General features: G+C 45.2%; 1 protein-coding gene across 1 annotated transcript in view; it reads left to right on the top strand.

Annotated features, from left to right (window-relative positions):
* LOC147100384 (cystathionine beta-synthase-like protein) overlaps positions 1 to 9,773 on the top strand; it is a 52,945-nt gene extending 43,172 nt beyond the window's left edge. Inside the window, exons 13-15 of the mRNA XM_085968255.1 lie at positions 1,762 to 1,870; positions 5,011 to 5,095; positions 9,468 to 9,773. Of these exons, the coding sequence (XP_085824381.1) occupies positions 1,762 to 1,870; positions 5,011 to 5,095; positions 9,468 to 9,601 (328 nt within the window). The 3' untranslated portion in view covers positions 9,602 to 9,773. The remainder of the gene's footprint in view (positions 1 to 1,761; positions 1,871 to 5,010; positions 5,096 to 9,467) is intronic.
* Positions 9,774 to 16,205: the final 6,432 nt, after the last annotated feature.

The raw sequence follows: 16,205 nt of genomic DNA on the forward strand, positions 1-16,205 counted from the left end.
TCCTGAATAATTGCCAAAATGAGTTCACGTGATCTTTCCCATTACCTTCAATCACTCCGAGCTACACTCCATGTCCCGCTCCAGGGACTTGAGCACATAAAAAAGCTAGGCTGACACTCCAGAGCAGTGCTGAGGGAGCGCTGCACTGTCGGAGGTGCTGTCTTTCAGATGAGACGTTAAACTGAGTCCCCGTCTGCTCTCTCAGGTGGACATAAAAGATCCCATGGTACTATTTCGAAGAAGGGTAGGGGAGTTGTCCCTGGTGTCCTGGCCAATATTTATCCCTCAACCAACATAACAAAAACAGATTATCTGGTCATTATCACATTGCTGTTTGTGGGACCTTGCTGTGTGCAAATTGGCTGCCGCATTTCTCACATTACAACAGTGACTTCGTGCCAGGTTTGAGGTCCTGGTCTTCAAACACTCTCTTCCTCAGGCGACCAAAGACAGCACTGGCACACTGAAGGCGGTGTTGGACTTCATCGTCGATGTCTGCCCTTGTTGACAGTAGGCTCCCGAGGTAGCAATGATACCTGCCCTGCTGTATGTCTCAGAGACATGGACCATGTACAGCAGGCACCTCAAAGCACTGGAGAGGTACCGCCAACGCTGCCTCCGCAAGATCCTGCAAATCCATTGGCAGGATAGGCGCACCAATGTCAGTGTTCTTGCTCAGGCCAACATCCCCAGCATCGAAGCTCTGACCACGCTCAATCAGCTCCGATGGACGGGTCACATTGTCCGCATGCCCGATACCAGACTCCCAAAACAAGCGCTCTACTCGGAGCTCCGGCATGGCAAGAGAGCCCCAGGTGGGCAGAGGAAACGCTGCAAGGACACCCTCAAAGCCTCCTTGAAAAAGTGTAACATCCCCACCGACACCTGGGAATCCCTGGCCCAAGACCGCACAAAGTGGAGAAGCATCCGGGAAGGCGCCGAACACCTCGAGTCTCTTCGCCGGGAGCAAGCAGAAGCCAAGCGCAGGCAGCGCAAGGAGCGCACGTCAACCCAAGCACCCCACCCACCTGCCCCTTCAACCACCGTCTGCCCCACCTGTGACAGAGACTGTAGGTCCCGCATTGGACTCATCAGTCACCTGCAAACTCATTTTTAATGTGGAAGCAAGTCATCCTCGGTTCTGAGGGACTGCCTAAGAAGAAGAAGAAGACAACAGTGACTTCACTTGAAAAGTATTTCATTGACTGTAAAGCGCTTTGAGACGTCGGGTGGTCATGAAAGGCGCTATAAAAATGCAAGTCTTTCTTTCTTTCTATTTACAGCTGCAGACTTTGTGAAATTAACTGTCATTTCTGCAGCTTGTGCACAACTTTTTTGTCCCATAGTTTGCAGGACAGCAGCCAGAATAAAACTCTTCAGCACATATTCTAATTAGAAGCAATTGAGCTTTGAGGCTGGTTTCCAGCTTTGATCAAAAACAGAGCGAGGCTCATATGATTTATCCTGGGCATCCATTATACGACTGACATGAAATATTACACTGCTTGATTGTGAAAATACCAGGGACACGAAATGGAATGCATTTTATTGCCTGATGTTTGCCAATTCCAGTTTTCCAATTCTAATCACAAAGCACAGTGAGAACCAGTTGGAAATCACTTTTAACAGTTAAATAGTTCCACAATGTGACGCCTCACAGCTGGATTATTTTTGAAATATAAACCTGTTGCAGACAAACAGTCACTGTGATTGGTATTTTGACATGTAACTGGGTAATCATTGTTTTTAATTTGTCTGCAGCATTGTGCTGGGTATAGTCACTCTGGGAAGTATTACATCATCAGTTCATGATGGAAAACTGCAGCTCACCGATCCAGTGTCTAAAATCATTTACAAGCAGTTCGAAAAGGTAGGGGATTCTCCTTATGACCCGTGTGCAATCTGTGAGGTTGGAATTTCTTTGGTTTAACCTAGCAGTATATTTATGAAATCAGTACACCTTCTGAAATAATTATTAACTACTGTTTCAATGCTGATTTATCTACCACTGGATATGATAAGAAAATAAAAATAGGAGTTAAAGCTTGACACATTTGTGACATCCGTTCCTTAAAACATTATGGTAACATCAATTTAAAACTCTTCAATGAAAAGATATCCCTTGAATGACAAATTAAATGAGCCTGACCTTTGTTCTAAGGTATTCTGGTTTCTTTTTGTACATTAAGGTACTTTAAACAGTTAATGAGATTGTGCCAATATCTGGGTAGTCATATGCCATGTTACAGTCAGTTTACACAAAAATCACTGACAGTCTAAAAGTAACCCCGATTTTTTTCTCTAACGTGAAATGGCTACACTGGATGGGTCATCGAGGAATAGATCCAGCAGTGCTATAGGTGCAGCCCTGTAGACATTTGAGACCCGTAGATACAGCACTGTGTGCACCATTATTATTTTAGTGTTTTAAAATAATTTCTACCATTTTACCACCAGGTGGCGCATATAAACAGTATTTTGGGAAGGATCTGGGTATTTGAAGATTCTGCCGCTGCTTTCTTCATATTAGTTTGAACATTTGACATTTTTTATTGCATTTCTTTCCTTGCCTTGAGATGTACTGTTGTAATTGTGACACTATAACACATAACCCTGAGCCAAGTCTGGCACCCTAAGGCTCACATTGCAGTAATAAAATCTCTCCTGTTTGAGTGTCTTTATTGCTGTAATAATATTTGAGTGTGGTACAGCAACACAATTAGTTAAGTTGAAAACATTAAAAATCAATTGGCTGTCATACTGACAGCAAATTCATGTTGAGGAAATGCTTTGGTCACTTTTATTTTGTGTTTTACTTCTCTGGCTACTTAACTCAACAAGCAAAGGCTAATTTTTATGTGTTCAGTTAAGTACATCTTCATTGTGTTGAGGTGTGGCCTACTCTAATTCATTCTATCCCAGAGAAGCCAAGGAGGACCTTCTTGCCTCTCACTTTTCCCTTCTTCTTACAATCTATACAACCCAAGCTTGGTGTTAACTAATCAATACACATTGATTCGATAGCAAAATACTGCAGATGCTGGAAATCCGAAATAACAACAGAAAATGCTGGCAAAACCCAGCAGGCCAGGCAACATCCATGGAGAGAGAAATAAATCACCCCCAGCACCCCTTCCCCTTCGCCCGGCACCTTCCTGTGCAAGCGCAGGAGATGCAACACCTGCCCTTATACCTCCTCCCTTCCCACTGTCCAGGGCCCCAAACACCCCTTCCAGGTGAAACAGCGATTTACTTGTACTTCTCACAATCTAGTATACTGTATTCGCTGCTCACGATGCGGTCTCCTCTACATTGGGGTGACCAAATGCAGATTGGGTGACCGCTTTGCGGAACACCTCCGTTCAGTCTGTAAGGGTAACCCCGAGCTTCCGGTCACCTGTCATTTTAATTCACCGCCCTATTCCTACTCAGACCTCACCGTACTCGGGGTCTTGCATTGTTCCACGGAAACCCAGCGTAAGCTCGAGGAACAGCACCTCATCTTCCGATTAAGCACTTTACAGCCTTCCGGACTCAATATCGAGTTCAACAATTTCAGATCATGACCTTGGCCCCTATTACATTTTTACATATATTTTTTATCCACACCTTTGTTTTGGCCCTTTTCCCCCCCCCCTTTTTTCTCTCCCACATGGCAGCTGTCTCTCATTCTGGCAGCGCATTTCACACTTATTCTAGAGCCATCTTTTGTCTCTCCACTAATCCTATCACCATCTCGTCTCATTTTGAATACCTCTTAAAGTCTCTTCACTTCTCTTTAGTTCTCTCCCAGCCCCCAAACTGGCCTTTTAATCTGTTTCATTTCCTGTGTTTTTTCAGTCTTGACAAAGTGTTTCGCCCTGAAACGTTGACTCTATTTCTCTCTCCACGGATGTTGCCTGGCCTGCTGAGTTTTTCCAGCATTTTCTGTTGTTAATACACATTGGCCTAGGAATTCGGTGGCGCCTGAGGCGCCAAGCTCGCCTGGGCGCCAGAATTACCGCTCCGGATGGAGCCGCTTGCGCCAGCCCGATATTCAGTTTCAGCGCCCCAAATGGAAGCGGGGCGCTGCTCGAGGCGCCCCGCATCCCTCTTGGGGTGCTGCAACTGAATATCGCAGCGCAACGTGCCGCAGCGCCACACGCTGCGGCACGGCACGCTGCGGTACTGCAGGCCTTCCTCCCCTTCTTAAAGGGGAGGGGCATGCACCAGCGCGATCGGAGATCGCGAGTGCTGGCAAAAGAGCCCGGCACCGAGGAGAAGTGCCGGGCTCTTGGGACACAGCCGACACTGCCCGGGGGGGGGGGGGGTGCTCAGGAGGCCGGGGACGGCGGCGCGAGGAGGTGCTGGCAGACGGCCAGCAAAAAAAATGGCCGCCCCGCACCTCCCCTTTAATTAGCGCCACTACCGCCGCAGGTAGGCCCCCCTGAACCGGTCGCACGTTACAGCTGGGGGCGCGACCAAATATCGCAATCGGGGCGGTAGTGGGGCGCTGCGCACACCGATGACGTCATTGGTGGCGGCGCAGCGCTACAGGCTAACGCCGCCATTAGCGCCCCGCTAAATTTCGCGGGAGGCGTGGCCAGTGGCGCTAAACCCAATAAGTGCCCTCTTTAGGCGCTAACTGGTGGCGCAGCCCGCCGAATTTCTAGGCCGTTGATTTATACTTTTATTTTCAGACAGGAACACATCTGGTTGGTGTAGGGGTTACGGGGTTGTGCAGGCTCGATGGGCTGAAATGGCCTCTATCTGCACTGTGGGGTTTCTGTGTGATTCTGTGTGATATGTATTCACCATCAGTATCATTGTTGCTCAGTGGGTTAATGTGACAGTTCAATCAGGTAAGTCTATCATCTGCAGAAGATTAGTACTTACAAGATACAAGAAAAGGTTTTCCTCATTTTAATTTTGTAATAAAGGTAGCTGACAATATTATGACTTGTCACAACTCCAAATATAATGATAATGATATGCCTCCGTCTCTGTTTAACTATTTGTTTTTTTCAATAGGTGAGTTTAAGTGACACTCTTGGAAAAATCTCACAGACTTTGACGCTGAATCATTTTGTCTTAATCGTTCATGAACAAATTCACTGTAAGTCGTGATTGGTTTCACTGAGTTGGTTATAAATACAGCCATAGGAACAATTGCGTAACAAATGTGTCTGAATGGCACAAGGTCTATGAAAGTGACATGCCATTATTCCATTGCCTCTGGAAATCGTGCAGCAAACTTACTTCAGCAGGAAACCCATGTCTTTGCTGAAATATTAGACAAATTAATAGCTCATTTACTTTTGCTGTCCTACAGACCAGGGACCTTTAAAATGAACTCATGCGAATAGAATACAGAGTGCAGTAATCTCATGCCACCACACTGGTGCTCAATGTTACCTGTGGATGTTAAAAGGTAGATAAATTCTACCGCATTATATCCACTTTGGTCTGAAAATTGTTCGTATATTCATACAAGTGTGATTCATTATGTATCAAAATATGTTGTATAAATTTAGAAAGAAAGCATTTAAATTCAGTGAACTAACAGTTACAACATGAATATTAGTCTCTCAGCTTGGTGAGCAGAGTTTGAATTACATCTTCAAGTGATAACAGCACTCAAAGCTTCCTTTAAAGGACTAGAGTGTTTCATTTGTTAGATCTGTCAGTGGAGTAAGAGGAAAGCTGTTCCTACTATACCCAAGATCATCTGCAGGCATGACTGTATGCAGATATCTGCAGGTTGAACCATTCTACCCTCCTGACCAAAAAGAATATCTTGTGGGAGTTGCTGAAAGGGGAACAAAAGCATTTTTATATCCAGTAAATAAACTTCATTTCATAACTTCAATCTTTTTTACATATAATCTAAAGAGATTTTTTTCCCTCCTAAATTTTCTCCATTTACCACTGGTCTTCTGAAGACCATGGGTTGGATTTTACCAAAATCGGCTGGTCCGTAGTGGGCGATGTCGGTGGCGGGTCCCGGCCTCGTTGCCGGCTCCAGCCCGCTGTCCAAAATGATTTTCCCCTGATTGCCCAGCGCGTTTCCCAGTCCAATTGAAGGAAGCGGGCCTGATGGCATAATTCGATGATGCAGCATCAGCCAGCTTCCTTAAAGGGACCATGCCCAAATTAATTTTGACACATGTGCTGTCAGTGTTCTGCAGCATTGAGGTGCTGCAAACACTGACAAGCACTGCACAGAGGTGCACGGCTGCACCCAGGCTCCCCCATGACTCACTCCATATGCTTATGGAGGGAGTCACAGCATGCAGGGAGGTTCTCTCCCCATCCAATGGGCGGAAGAGACCTCCCCAGGAGCTCAATGCAGCCTGGTTGCACATTGCACAGGAGGACACAAGCAGGGATGTCGTAAGGAGGACCAGGCTGCAGTGGCACAAACCTTTCAATGATCTCAGTAGATCACGAAATGTTACTGCAAAGCCACACTCAACCTCATCCTGCTGTGCCACTCATCACATCCCCACCACTCTGCCTTCCCTACCCTACTCCTGCACATCCTTACTCACACCAACTTACCTTGCACCTCCACCCATCCCTCTCTATCTACATTATCTCACTAGCCACCCCTCACACTCACCCTCATCCTCGTCCAATCATACTAACTAACAACACACCAGGGTAGGCACTTGGGTGTTTTAGCCAATGGTTATGTGAAGTTTCTGTTAATGTGCTGTCAAATATTGAAATCTTTATTTTCAACATTACATTCTTGGACAGATTTGTGTGCACCTTTGGAAGTGGCTTAGTGAGTTGCAGTGAATGGTGAGACATAATGGTGCCCCCCGCAATGGTGATGAGTGTGAAAGGAATGGCTTGGGCATTGTAGGGATGCTTGCATTATGGTATTGGTGTGGTGTGGTGCCAACCTGGCGCATCATGTGGCAGCCAGGATGTACAGCGTCAAGTGAAGTAAATCTGGCCATGGCGAGGCCACCCCTGGCGTCCCGGGCAACTATGTGCTCGGGTGCTGATGCCCTGTGTCCTGTGCAGCATCAGTTCATTGCAGAGAAGGTTGTTGGTGTTGCTATTGGTGTTGCTGGTGTGCCTGGTGCTGCTGGTGTTGGGGCTGATTGTGGTAGGATTCTGAGGACCAAGGTGAGATAATTTCAAGGGCACCGATGCTGATGTAATAGATGACAGGTGAACTTGAGATGACAGAGGCAATCTGTCAGTGGTGAGAGAGGTTGTTCCAATGAGGTGACAATAGATAGAGAATTTACTCCAAATACTTGCAACCTGCATAAAGCTCAATCTGTCTTCCAAATGCAGCAAGCAATAGCTTCTGAGCTTGGAAAGTGAACAGCTGTGAGATGGGAGCTTTAATAGCACATTTGCAGCTTTCAAGTAAAGAGATGATTCCATGGTCATACAACTCCTGACCGGACCTGACGTGATCCCCGAGCAGCGTGGACCTCGTGGGCGACCTCATAAAATCTAAAAGTGAGCTCAAAATACTTCTTAATGGGCTGTTAACAAAGTCATAATGACCTGAATTGCCTCCCCCACCACTGCGTGTCGGGTCTGTTCAGCGCTGACAGACCCGACATCTGAGAAAGGCATGTGGTGGCGGGTGGACAGCGGGGTCCCGACTCGCTGTCAAAAATAATTTCCCACCTGACCCGCCACCGAATGCGCCCGCTAATCCCCTGAAAAATTCCCCCCCAATGACTCGAGATTTGGATGTTAGTCCTTCTGGACTTCACCCAAATTGTCATTCCTCATATTGGTCCTCATCCAATGTCTAGAAGTTACAGCATTGTAATTAGTAGCAGGTACTCTTCAGTCTTCTGAGACACACTAAGGTAGGTTTCAATAGAATGAAAATCAGACAGGTTCTATAAAGGACAGGTGATCTGTTCCACCAGGTTACTGCCCAGGCAGTGAAGAGGACAATTCCAACTGAGCCACCTCTACCACAGCACAGGCTATAGATTGACCCTAAGACCTTTCTGATCAATATGGCTCACATCCACACTCAGCATATTTACACACATACGCTTTGCATGGCTTGCTAAAGTATTAAAACATTTCTTATATGAAATTGACAAATTGGAAATAATTTTTCACATTTTTAATTCCTAAACCTTGTACAGAACTAATTAGATGCATAATGCCAATTTCAGAAGAGTGATGCCTGCTGCCCAGATTATGCCATTTCTGCTTCTCATAACCACAAGTTTATGATTGAGTGAGACTGTCAATTTAATACCTATTAACGATCATTTATGGGCATTTCTGTGCTGTAGACTCATGCCAATTGGTAACTTGGTTAAGTCCAGCCCAAACTAATTTTACTTAAGAACCTCATAGCTAGGAGAGAGAGATTGCTTCAATCCCATAGTCTAGAACGGATTTAAATCCAAGCCCCAAAGATGACAGACATCCTAACCCACAGTGTGACCCAGTTCCCTTAGTGGCTTCTTTATGAATCGAATGGAAACTCTTAATGGATGAACTTTAGTCAAATATTCAGCAAACATTGGCGTATCAGTATCTGGGAGGAATTAATGCCTGAATAAGGCTTTTTTTAAACTGTTTCATTTATCTTCATAAGCTGTATTTTACTGAAGCAAAATTGCCTTTTACATATGCTACTGTACCATTTTGTATTCTGTTCTATAAATATTCTTTGGATATTTTGGTATCACTGACAGTTTCTCCACAGTTTCCCCTATGGTAGAAGTTAAATTAATTTCCTCTTGAAATCATCACACATCCACACTAGTTTTTTTTCTTAACTGTCTTTTGTAGTATCCTTTTTTCTTATTGTTCTTCCGACAAGAGCCCAAAATAAAAATAAAATGGCTTTGACAATAGTAACATAGTAAAAATAGCGTTAAGTTCAGAATATGTTGGAATCTGTCAATTCTGGATCAGAGGTGAAGACCACTGAAGTAAGAAAAAGGATCTCATCAACCAATTAGAATATGATACAGTTCCCAATGGTTTAATGGGAAAATGCACCACATGGTGTTGTACAAGGCCATACACATCAAAATATCCCAGGTTCAATTCCTGATCTATGCTATGTTAGCTGGCCTCAGCGAAGACAGGGTATTGACCTCAGTACCCCTGGACTAGGGAAGCTAAACAAATCAATGAGAGTTCCCACTCCTGATTGCTGTTCAGTGACCCCTACTAGAAAGGGCGCATGTTGAGTGAGAACATGATAAGGCTTAGCTGTGATACCCTATATTGCCAAATAATCTTCTGGCGCTCACTGTCTCTGCTCATACATGAAGAATGGGCACTTGACCAAAGGCCTGCCAGTTGACGTGGAAGTAAGGGAGAAAATTGGAGGGAAGAATAGTGACACTGGCAGTAGTCACCCACCCATCGTCTTGGCTGAGAATGGTCTAAGGTGTAGAATTGCAGCATGATATCATCAATGCTTTCACAATTGAAGACCTAAACAATGTTTATTTTTTCTGTTTATGTTTTAGATAACAGCAGTGGTGAATGTAAGAATAGGGAGATGGTGCATGGTGTGGTAACATTTACAGATCTGATAACCTTTGTCACAGCCAAGAAGGAAACAATGGCAACAGCAGAAGAAAATCAAGCCACAGATTTTTAAAACTGATGGCATCAGCAGTGTGCTGGATGTTGTGCTTAATTCAGGTTATTCATACTTGCACAAATCTTGCACCAATTTTGTTTCTTTATGAAATAGGTGTAACATGTGGATCCATGTTATCAGCACATCCAGCAAGTCACAACTTGAAACCATCGTAACTAATAAAAGTGATTCTGATCGTTAAGAGTCTCAGTATTTCAATACTTTCTGCAACATGAGCCAAACATAATAAACCATTTTAAAACATCTGCAAACAGTACAAGAATGTATAAGAACATCTCTCCAGCTATCACCAATACCACCAAACTTCCTTTATTTTATTTCCAGCCATGATGTTTATCACTTGTATTCCCTGACCTATTCATTATCATTGGCTAACAATCTCTGTTCTGCTATGTCAATGAATGGCTTTATGAATGGTCATTTAAATGCAACAAGATTCGCTCTTCTGCCTCTAACCCTTCCTCCCTCACCCCACCCACCCCTTCAATCCCTACACACACATACATTAAAAAAAAGACAAGATATGCCATTGGTAGACAGGTTAGAACTGGAGATTAGAGTGTGAAATTAAGTCAGTTGAGACGTGGTCAGCTACCAGAGGGTGCCAGGGACTACCTTAGTATGACCCTTGCTACGAACCTCCATTCATGATGCTCAGCCTCACTGCATTAATCACGTTTAGCATGCATGGTAAAACTTTTCCTTGCATATATAACAACTGCTACAGAGTGAATTTATCCTCAGCAGCCAACATGGTGGACTTTGAGCGAAGATTTTGGAGGAGACTAGGAACTGATTGAAAGTTCCATAATAAAACTGTCTTTCACATTTGCAATGCACTCTGGGTGGGGGACATCAATGTCCATCACCAAGAGTGGTCGATAGCACCATTACTGACTGAGTCCTGAAGGACATAACTGCCAGTCTGGGCCTGCAGCACGTGGTGAGAGAATCAACACAAGGGAAAAATCTATTTGACCTCACCCTCACCAATCTACCTGTCACAGATGCATCTGTCCATGACAGCATTGGTAACAGTGACCACCGCACAGTCCTTGTGGAAATGAAGTCCTGTCTTCACACTGAGGACACCCTCCATTGTGTTGTGTGGCACTGCCATTGTGTTAGATGGGGTAGATTCAGAACAGGTCCAGCAGCTCAAAACTGGGCATCCATGAGGCGCTGGATTCCTGGAACTCTCTCCCTAACAGCGCTGTGGGAGCACCTTCACCGCAAAGACTGCAGCGGTTCAAGACAACGGCTCACCAGCACCTTCTCAAGGACAATTAGGGATGGGCAATAAATGCTGGCCTTGCCAACAACGCCCACATCCCAGAACAAATTTAAAAAAACATTTATCTTCTACTTTATTTTTATTATTCTATGAGATAGTGAGAAGGGTATGGGGGTGTAGGTGTTAACTTAAGGTGAATTTAAATTGCTACTTTAGGGTCAGTGTGAAGCGATCACATTGCACCAAAGCTAAATTTGCAATGTAAATCCCAAATCATGGTTCATAAGAACATAAGAAATAAGAGCAGGAGTATGCCCTATGGCCCCTCAAGCCTGCTCCGCCATTCATTAAGATCATGGCTGATCATCGACCTCAAATCCGCTTTCCCGCCCCATCTCCATGTTCCTTGATTCCCCTAGAGTCCAAAAATCTATCTATCTTAGCCTTGAATATACTCAACGACTGAGCATCCACAGTCCTCTGAGGTAGAGAATTCCAAAGATTCACAACCCTCTGAGTGAAGAAATTCCTTCTCATCTTGGTCTTAAATGGCCTATCACTTATCCTAAGACCATGCCCCCTAGTTCTAGACACTCCAGCCAGTGGAAACAACCTCTCAGCATCTACCCTGTCAATCCCCTTCAGAATTTTGTATGTTTCAATGAGATCATCTCTCATTCTTCTAAACTCCAGAGAGTATAGGCCCATTCTACACAATCTCTCACCATAGGACAGCCCTCTCATCCCAGGAATCAATCTAGTGAGCCTTCGAGGAGACCAAAACTGTGCACAGTACTCCAGGTGTGGTCTCACCAAGGCCCTGTACAATTGTAGCAAGACTTCCTTACTCTTATACTCCAACCCCCTTGCAATAAAGGCCAACATGCCATTTGCCTTCCTTATTGCTTGCTGTACCTGCATGCTAGCTTTCTGTGTTTCTTGCACGAGGACACCCAAATCTCTCTGAACACCAACATTTGAAAGTTTCTCACCATTTAAAAAATATTCTGTTTTTCTATTCTTCTACCAAAGTGAATAACCTCACATTTCCCGACATTATACTCCATCTGCCACCTTCCTGCCCACTCACTTAGTCTATCTATATCCCTTTGCAGACTCTATGGGCTGGATTTTACTCACCGAGATGCGTTGGGGGCGGGACTGCTGCTTTCCGGGTTCTAGTCCCGCCCCTGGTGACATCTGATGCACAGATGCTATTTTCCCCTGATTGGTCTTGTTAAACCCACCCTGCGGGCTTGCCAGCCAATTAAGGGAAAGTCGGTGTCAGATGATGTCAGTTGATGACGCTTCATCTGCCGGTTTTCTTAAAGGCACATGAACCATACATTTTTGACAGATGAGGTGCTGTCAAACACTGACCATCACTGTACACAGGTGAGCCCTTACACCCAGGCTCTCCAGTGACTCTCTCTTAGGATCAAACAGATGGCAGTTGCAGGTAAGGCTACAGAAGTAATCTGTCACTTCTCCCATTCAGGTGAGGCCACACAAACACTTCAAAGCTTGTCACCTACAGAAAAATCTAAACACATTAAAAATGACTTTCCAAACATTTCCTTACCTCTGATACTCACCAGTGTCCCATTGCATCCTTCACACCACTCCTGCAGCTATCATCTATACACCAACACAACAACAGACCCACAGCATGCCTGACTTACCCTGGCAGGGTTCCCCGACATCGGGAAGCCCGCACCGGAATTCTAAAAATTGGAAAAAGCCTCTTAACTGCCTGTTAACTACCTGTTAACAGGCAGTTAAGTGGTTATAATCCACTTCCTGCTGCTAGGAGTCGGGTCCCTGCACAAATCGGGGACCCGACTCCCGGGAAGATTGGTTGGAGGCGGGTTGGGAGCGGTTTCGGGTCCTGCTCCCATTCTTTTTGACTTTCCCAGCAGTCCTGCCTCCAAACCCACCTCCTCAGGGCTGGTAAAATTCAGCCCTTTGTGTTCTCCTCACGGTTTGCTGTCCCACCTAGCTTTGTATTATCAGCAAACTTGGATACATTACACTCAGTCCCTTCATCTAGGTCATTAACATAGACTGTAAATAGCTGAGGCCCCAACACTGATCCTTGCGGCATCCCACTAGTTACAGCCTGCCAACCTAAAAAAGATCAGTATATCCCTACTCTCTGTTTTCTGTCCATTAACCAATCCTCTATCCATGCTATTATATTACCCCCAACCCCATGAGCCCTAATCTTGTGTAATAACCTTTTATGTGGCACCTTATCAAATGCCTTTTGGAAATCCAAATATACTATATCCACTGGTTCCCCTTTATCAACCCACAGCAAAGTGGAATGATACTCCCTGGAGGCGCCATTAAATTTCCCAGACCTTAATTGACTCCCTGTTCTCTAAATATTAAACAAAATTAACTGTTGGGATAAAGCTCTGCACCTGCTTTTATCCAGGCACAGAGCTCTCTCCTGGGCGGGACAATTAGGGTTCCAGCCAAGTAGGAGCCGAGTGGTGTACACACAGTTCTGCCCGCTTAGAACCTGAACTGCAGCTACCAGTCTCAGATCATTAGCTGCAGTGTAAATATGACCTTTGTGAATTTAATTTCCACATCGGAGCAAATACTATTTGCATTTTGGGAACTAGAAGGGGAGTGCGTTTGATGGGGTGGCCTGGACTGAGGATGTAGAAAAGACTTCTTTCTCCATGACTGATCTAGGTTTTCGTTAGTAAGTCGTTAATATTCAAAACTCCTGGTTACCACTATCGTGGCCCAGATCTCAGCCAATAATAAAGATAACATCATATCCTTAAAACAGTGAACTGAAAGCAATATGAAAAGGCACAGGGTAGCATTTCTTTTAGATATTGATATTTTCCATCTGCGGAAAATGAAATTAAACTAGATGCAAAATCTCACTTAGGATGTGCTGAGGGAAATTTTCATTTTACGACATGCACTTAAAGCAGCAGTAACACTGCATACAAACTAGCAATCAGGTAAATTATTGCTTTGACAGGTTTCATTTTTTTTAGATATCTCAACGGGGGATTTCCTTCCCACTCTGCTGCCGTAACTTCACCTGACGTATGGCGGAAAACCCATTTACGTGTGGAAACAGGGCTTGTGCTGCATTTCCATGGAAGTTACGTCAACGGAGCAATTCCGTGGAAATTTCCATCCGTTGTATTTTCACCAGCCAACAGAGCTAATGGCTCACTTTGCTCCCTTTCCCTTTCAAAACTGGCATCAGCAGCTGCTCATCAAAAAAGCCCACCTCCATCTATCCTCTCCAATTACCACTCTTTCTCTAACCTCCCTTAGCTCTCTAAAGTCTTTGTCGTCAACCAGATGTGTGCCCATTTCTCCAAAAATTTCCTGTTTGACTCCGTTCAGTCCAATTTCCACCCTGCTCAAAGCACAAAGGTGGCCCTGGCCAAAGTCACAAGAGACATCCTCTATGGCTATGGCTGTAATGCATTATCACTCCTTGTCTCACTTGAAAACTCTGCCACGTTTGTTAGTCGCCCTCCTCCACTGCCCAACTCTGTGGGACTACCCTCACATAGTCTACTTAGAATCATAGAATGATACAGCACAAAAGGAGGCCATTCAGCCCATCATGCCTGTGCTGGCTCCTTGGTCGAGCTATCCAATTAATCCCACTCTCCTGCTCTTTTCCCATAGCCCTGTAAATGTTTTCCCTTCAAATATTTATCCAATTCTCTTTTGAAAGTTATTATTGAATCTGCTTCCACCAATTTTTCAGGCAGTGCATTCCAGATCACAACAACTCGCTGTGTAAAATTAATTTCCTCAAATCGCCTTTGGTTCTTTTGCCAAACACCTTGAGCTGGATTTTACCAGCCCTGAGGAGGCAGGTCTGGAGGCAGGACTGTTGGGAAAATCCCCCAAAATGGGAGCGGGTGCCAAACCCGCTCCCAACCCACCTGCAACCAATCTTCCCGGGAGCTGGGTCCCCAATTTGCGCAGGGTCCCGACTCCTAGCAGCGGGAAGTGGATTACAGCCACTTAACTGCCTGTTAACAGGTAGTTAACAGGCAGTTAAGAGGCTTTTTCCCATTTTTCGACTACTGCTGCGGGCTTCCCGACGCCGGGGAACTCTGCCAGGGTAAGTGAGGCGTGATTTGGGTCTACTGTAATTTTTGTGTATATATGACAGCTGCAGAAGTGGTTCAATGGGACAATGATGAGTATCAGAGGTAAGGAAAAGTTATGAAAGTAATTTTTAATGTGTTTAGATGTTTCTGCAGGTGACAAGCTGTGAAGTGTTTGTGTAGCCTCATCTCATCGGGAGGAGTAACAGATGGCTTCTGCAATCTCAGCCGCAGCTGCCATCTGTTTTGTCCAAAGGAGAGAGTAATTGGAGAGCCTGGGTACAAGGGCTCACCTTTGGACAGTGCTTGTCAGTGTTTGACAGCACCTCAATGCTGTCAAACATTGTCAAATCATCTGTCAAACAAGTGTGGTGCATGTGCCTTTAAGAAAACCGGCAGATGAAGCGTCATCAACTGATGTCATCTGACACCTGCTTTCCCTTAATTGGCCGGCAAGCCCGCACGGCGGGCTTAACAAGGCCAATCAGGGCAAAATAGCATCTGTTCATCAGACGTCGCTGGGGGCAGGACTGGAACCCGAAAGCCAGCAGTCCCACCTCGAACCCGGCCTTCCAGTTAAGATTCTGCCCCTTAACTCTCTGTCCTCTGGTTACCGACCCTTCTGCCACTGGAAACAGTGGGCTGGATTTTCCTAAGCCCCCGGAGTCGGGTTGGAGGCGTGCGGGCGATAAAAATCGGAGATCCGGGGGTCCCGACCCCATCCCGCCTCCAACCCGCCTCCATGTCAATTTCATAGGAGTCGGGTTCCCGACAAGTGCTGGAACCCGACTCCCAGAGGCGGGAAGGGATTAAAGGCAATTAAACTGCCTGCTAACAGGTAGTTAACAGGTAGTTTTTTGCCTATTCGCGATTTTTATTGCAGGTTTGTGGGCTTCCCGACAGCTCCAAACCATGAAAAGTTTTCGAGGCGGGACGTGGGTCTGAGATCTTGGAGGGGTCGAGATGTCCAGTGTTCAGGTGAGTGAGAGGTGCAGGAGTGCAAAGGTAAGTGTTTTGCAAGTGTTTAAATAAGTTTAACTTACTTTTACTTACCTTTACAGGAGTCCTGCATTCCGGTGTTGGGAGTCGGCTGCAAGAACCACAGAAGCTCCGATTTAAAAAAAAAAATCAGCTTCTTTGTTTCTACAGCAAAATGATTTTAAAGTTATCCTGAGAAAGGACTGAGGCTGAATTAGCCGTTTTTCAGTGCTTGACAGCTTCAAACAGCTGTTAAACACTGATATTTCATGTGCCAAAAGCT

Source organism: Somniosus microcephalus, chromosome 26 (genome assembly GCF_052327205.1).
Source record: "Somniosus microcephalus isolate GS21.2 chromosome 26, FLI_Smic_1.0, whole genome shotgun sequence".
NCBI classification, from domain to species: domain Eukaryota; kingdom Metazoa; phylum Chordata; class Chondrichthyes; order Squaliformes; family Somniosidae; genus Somniosus; species Somniosus microcephalus.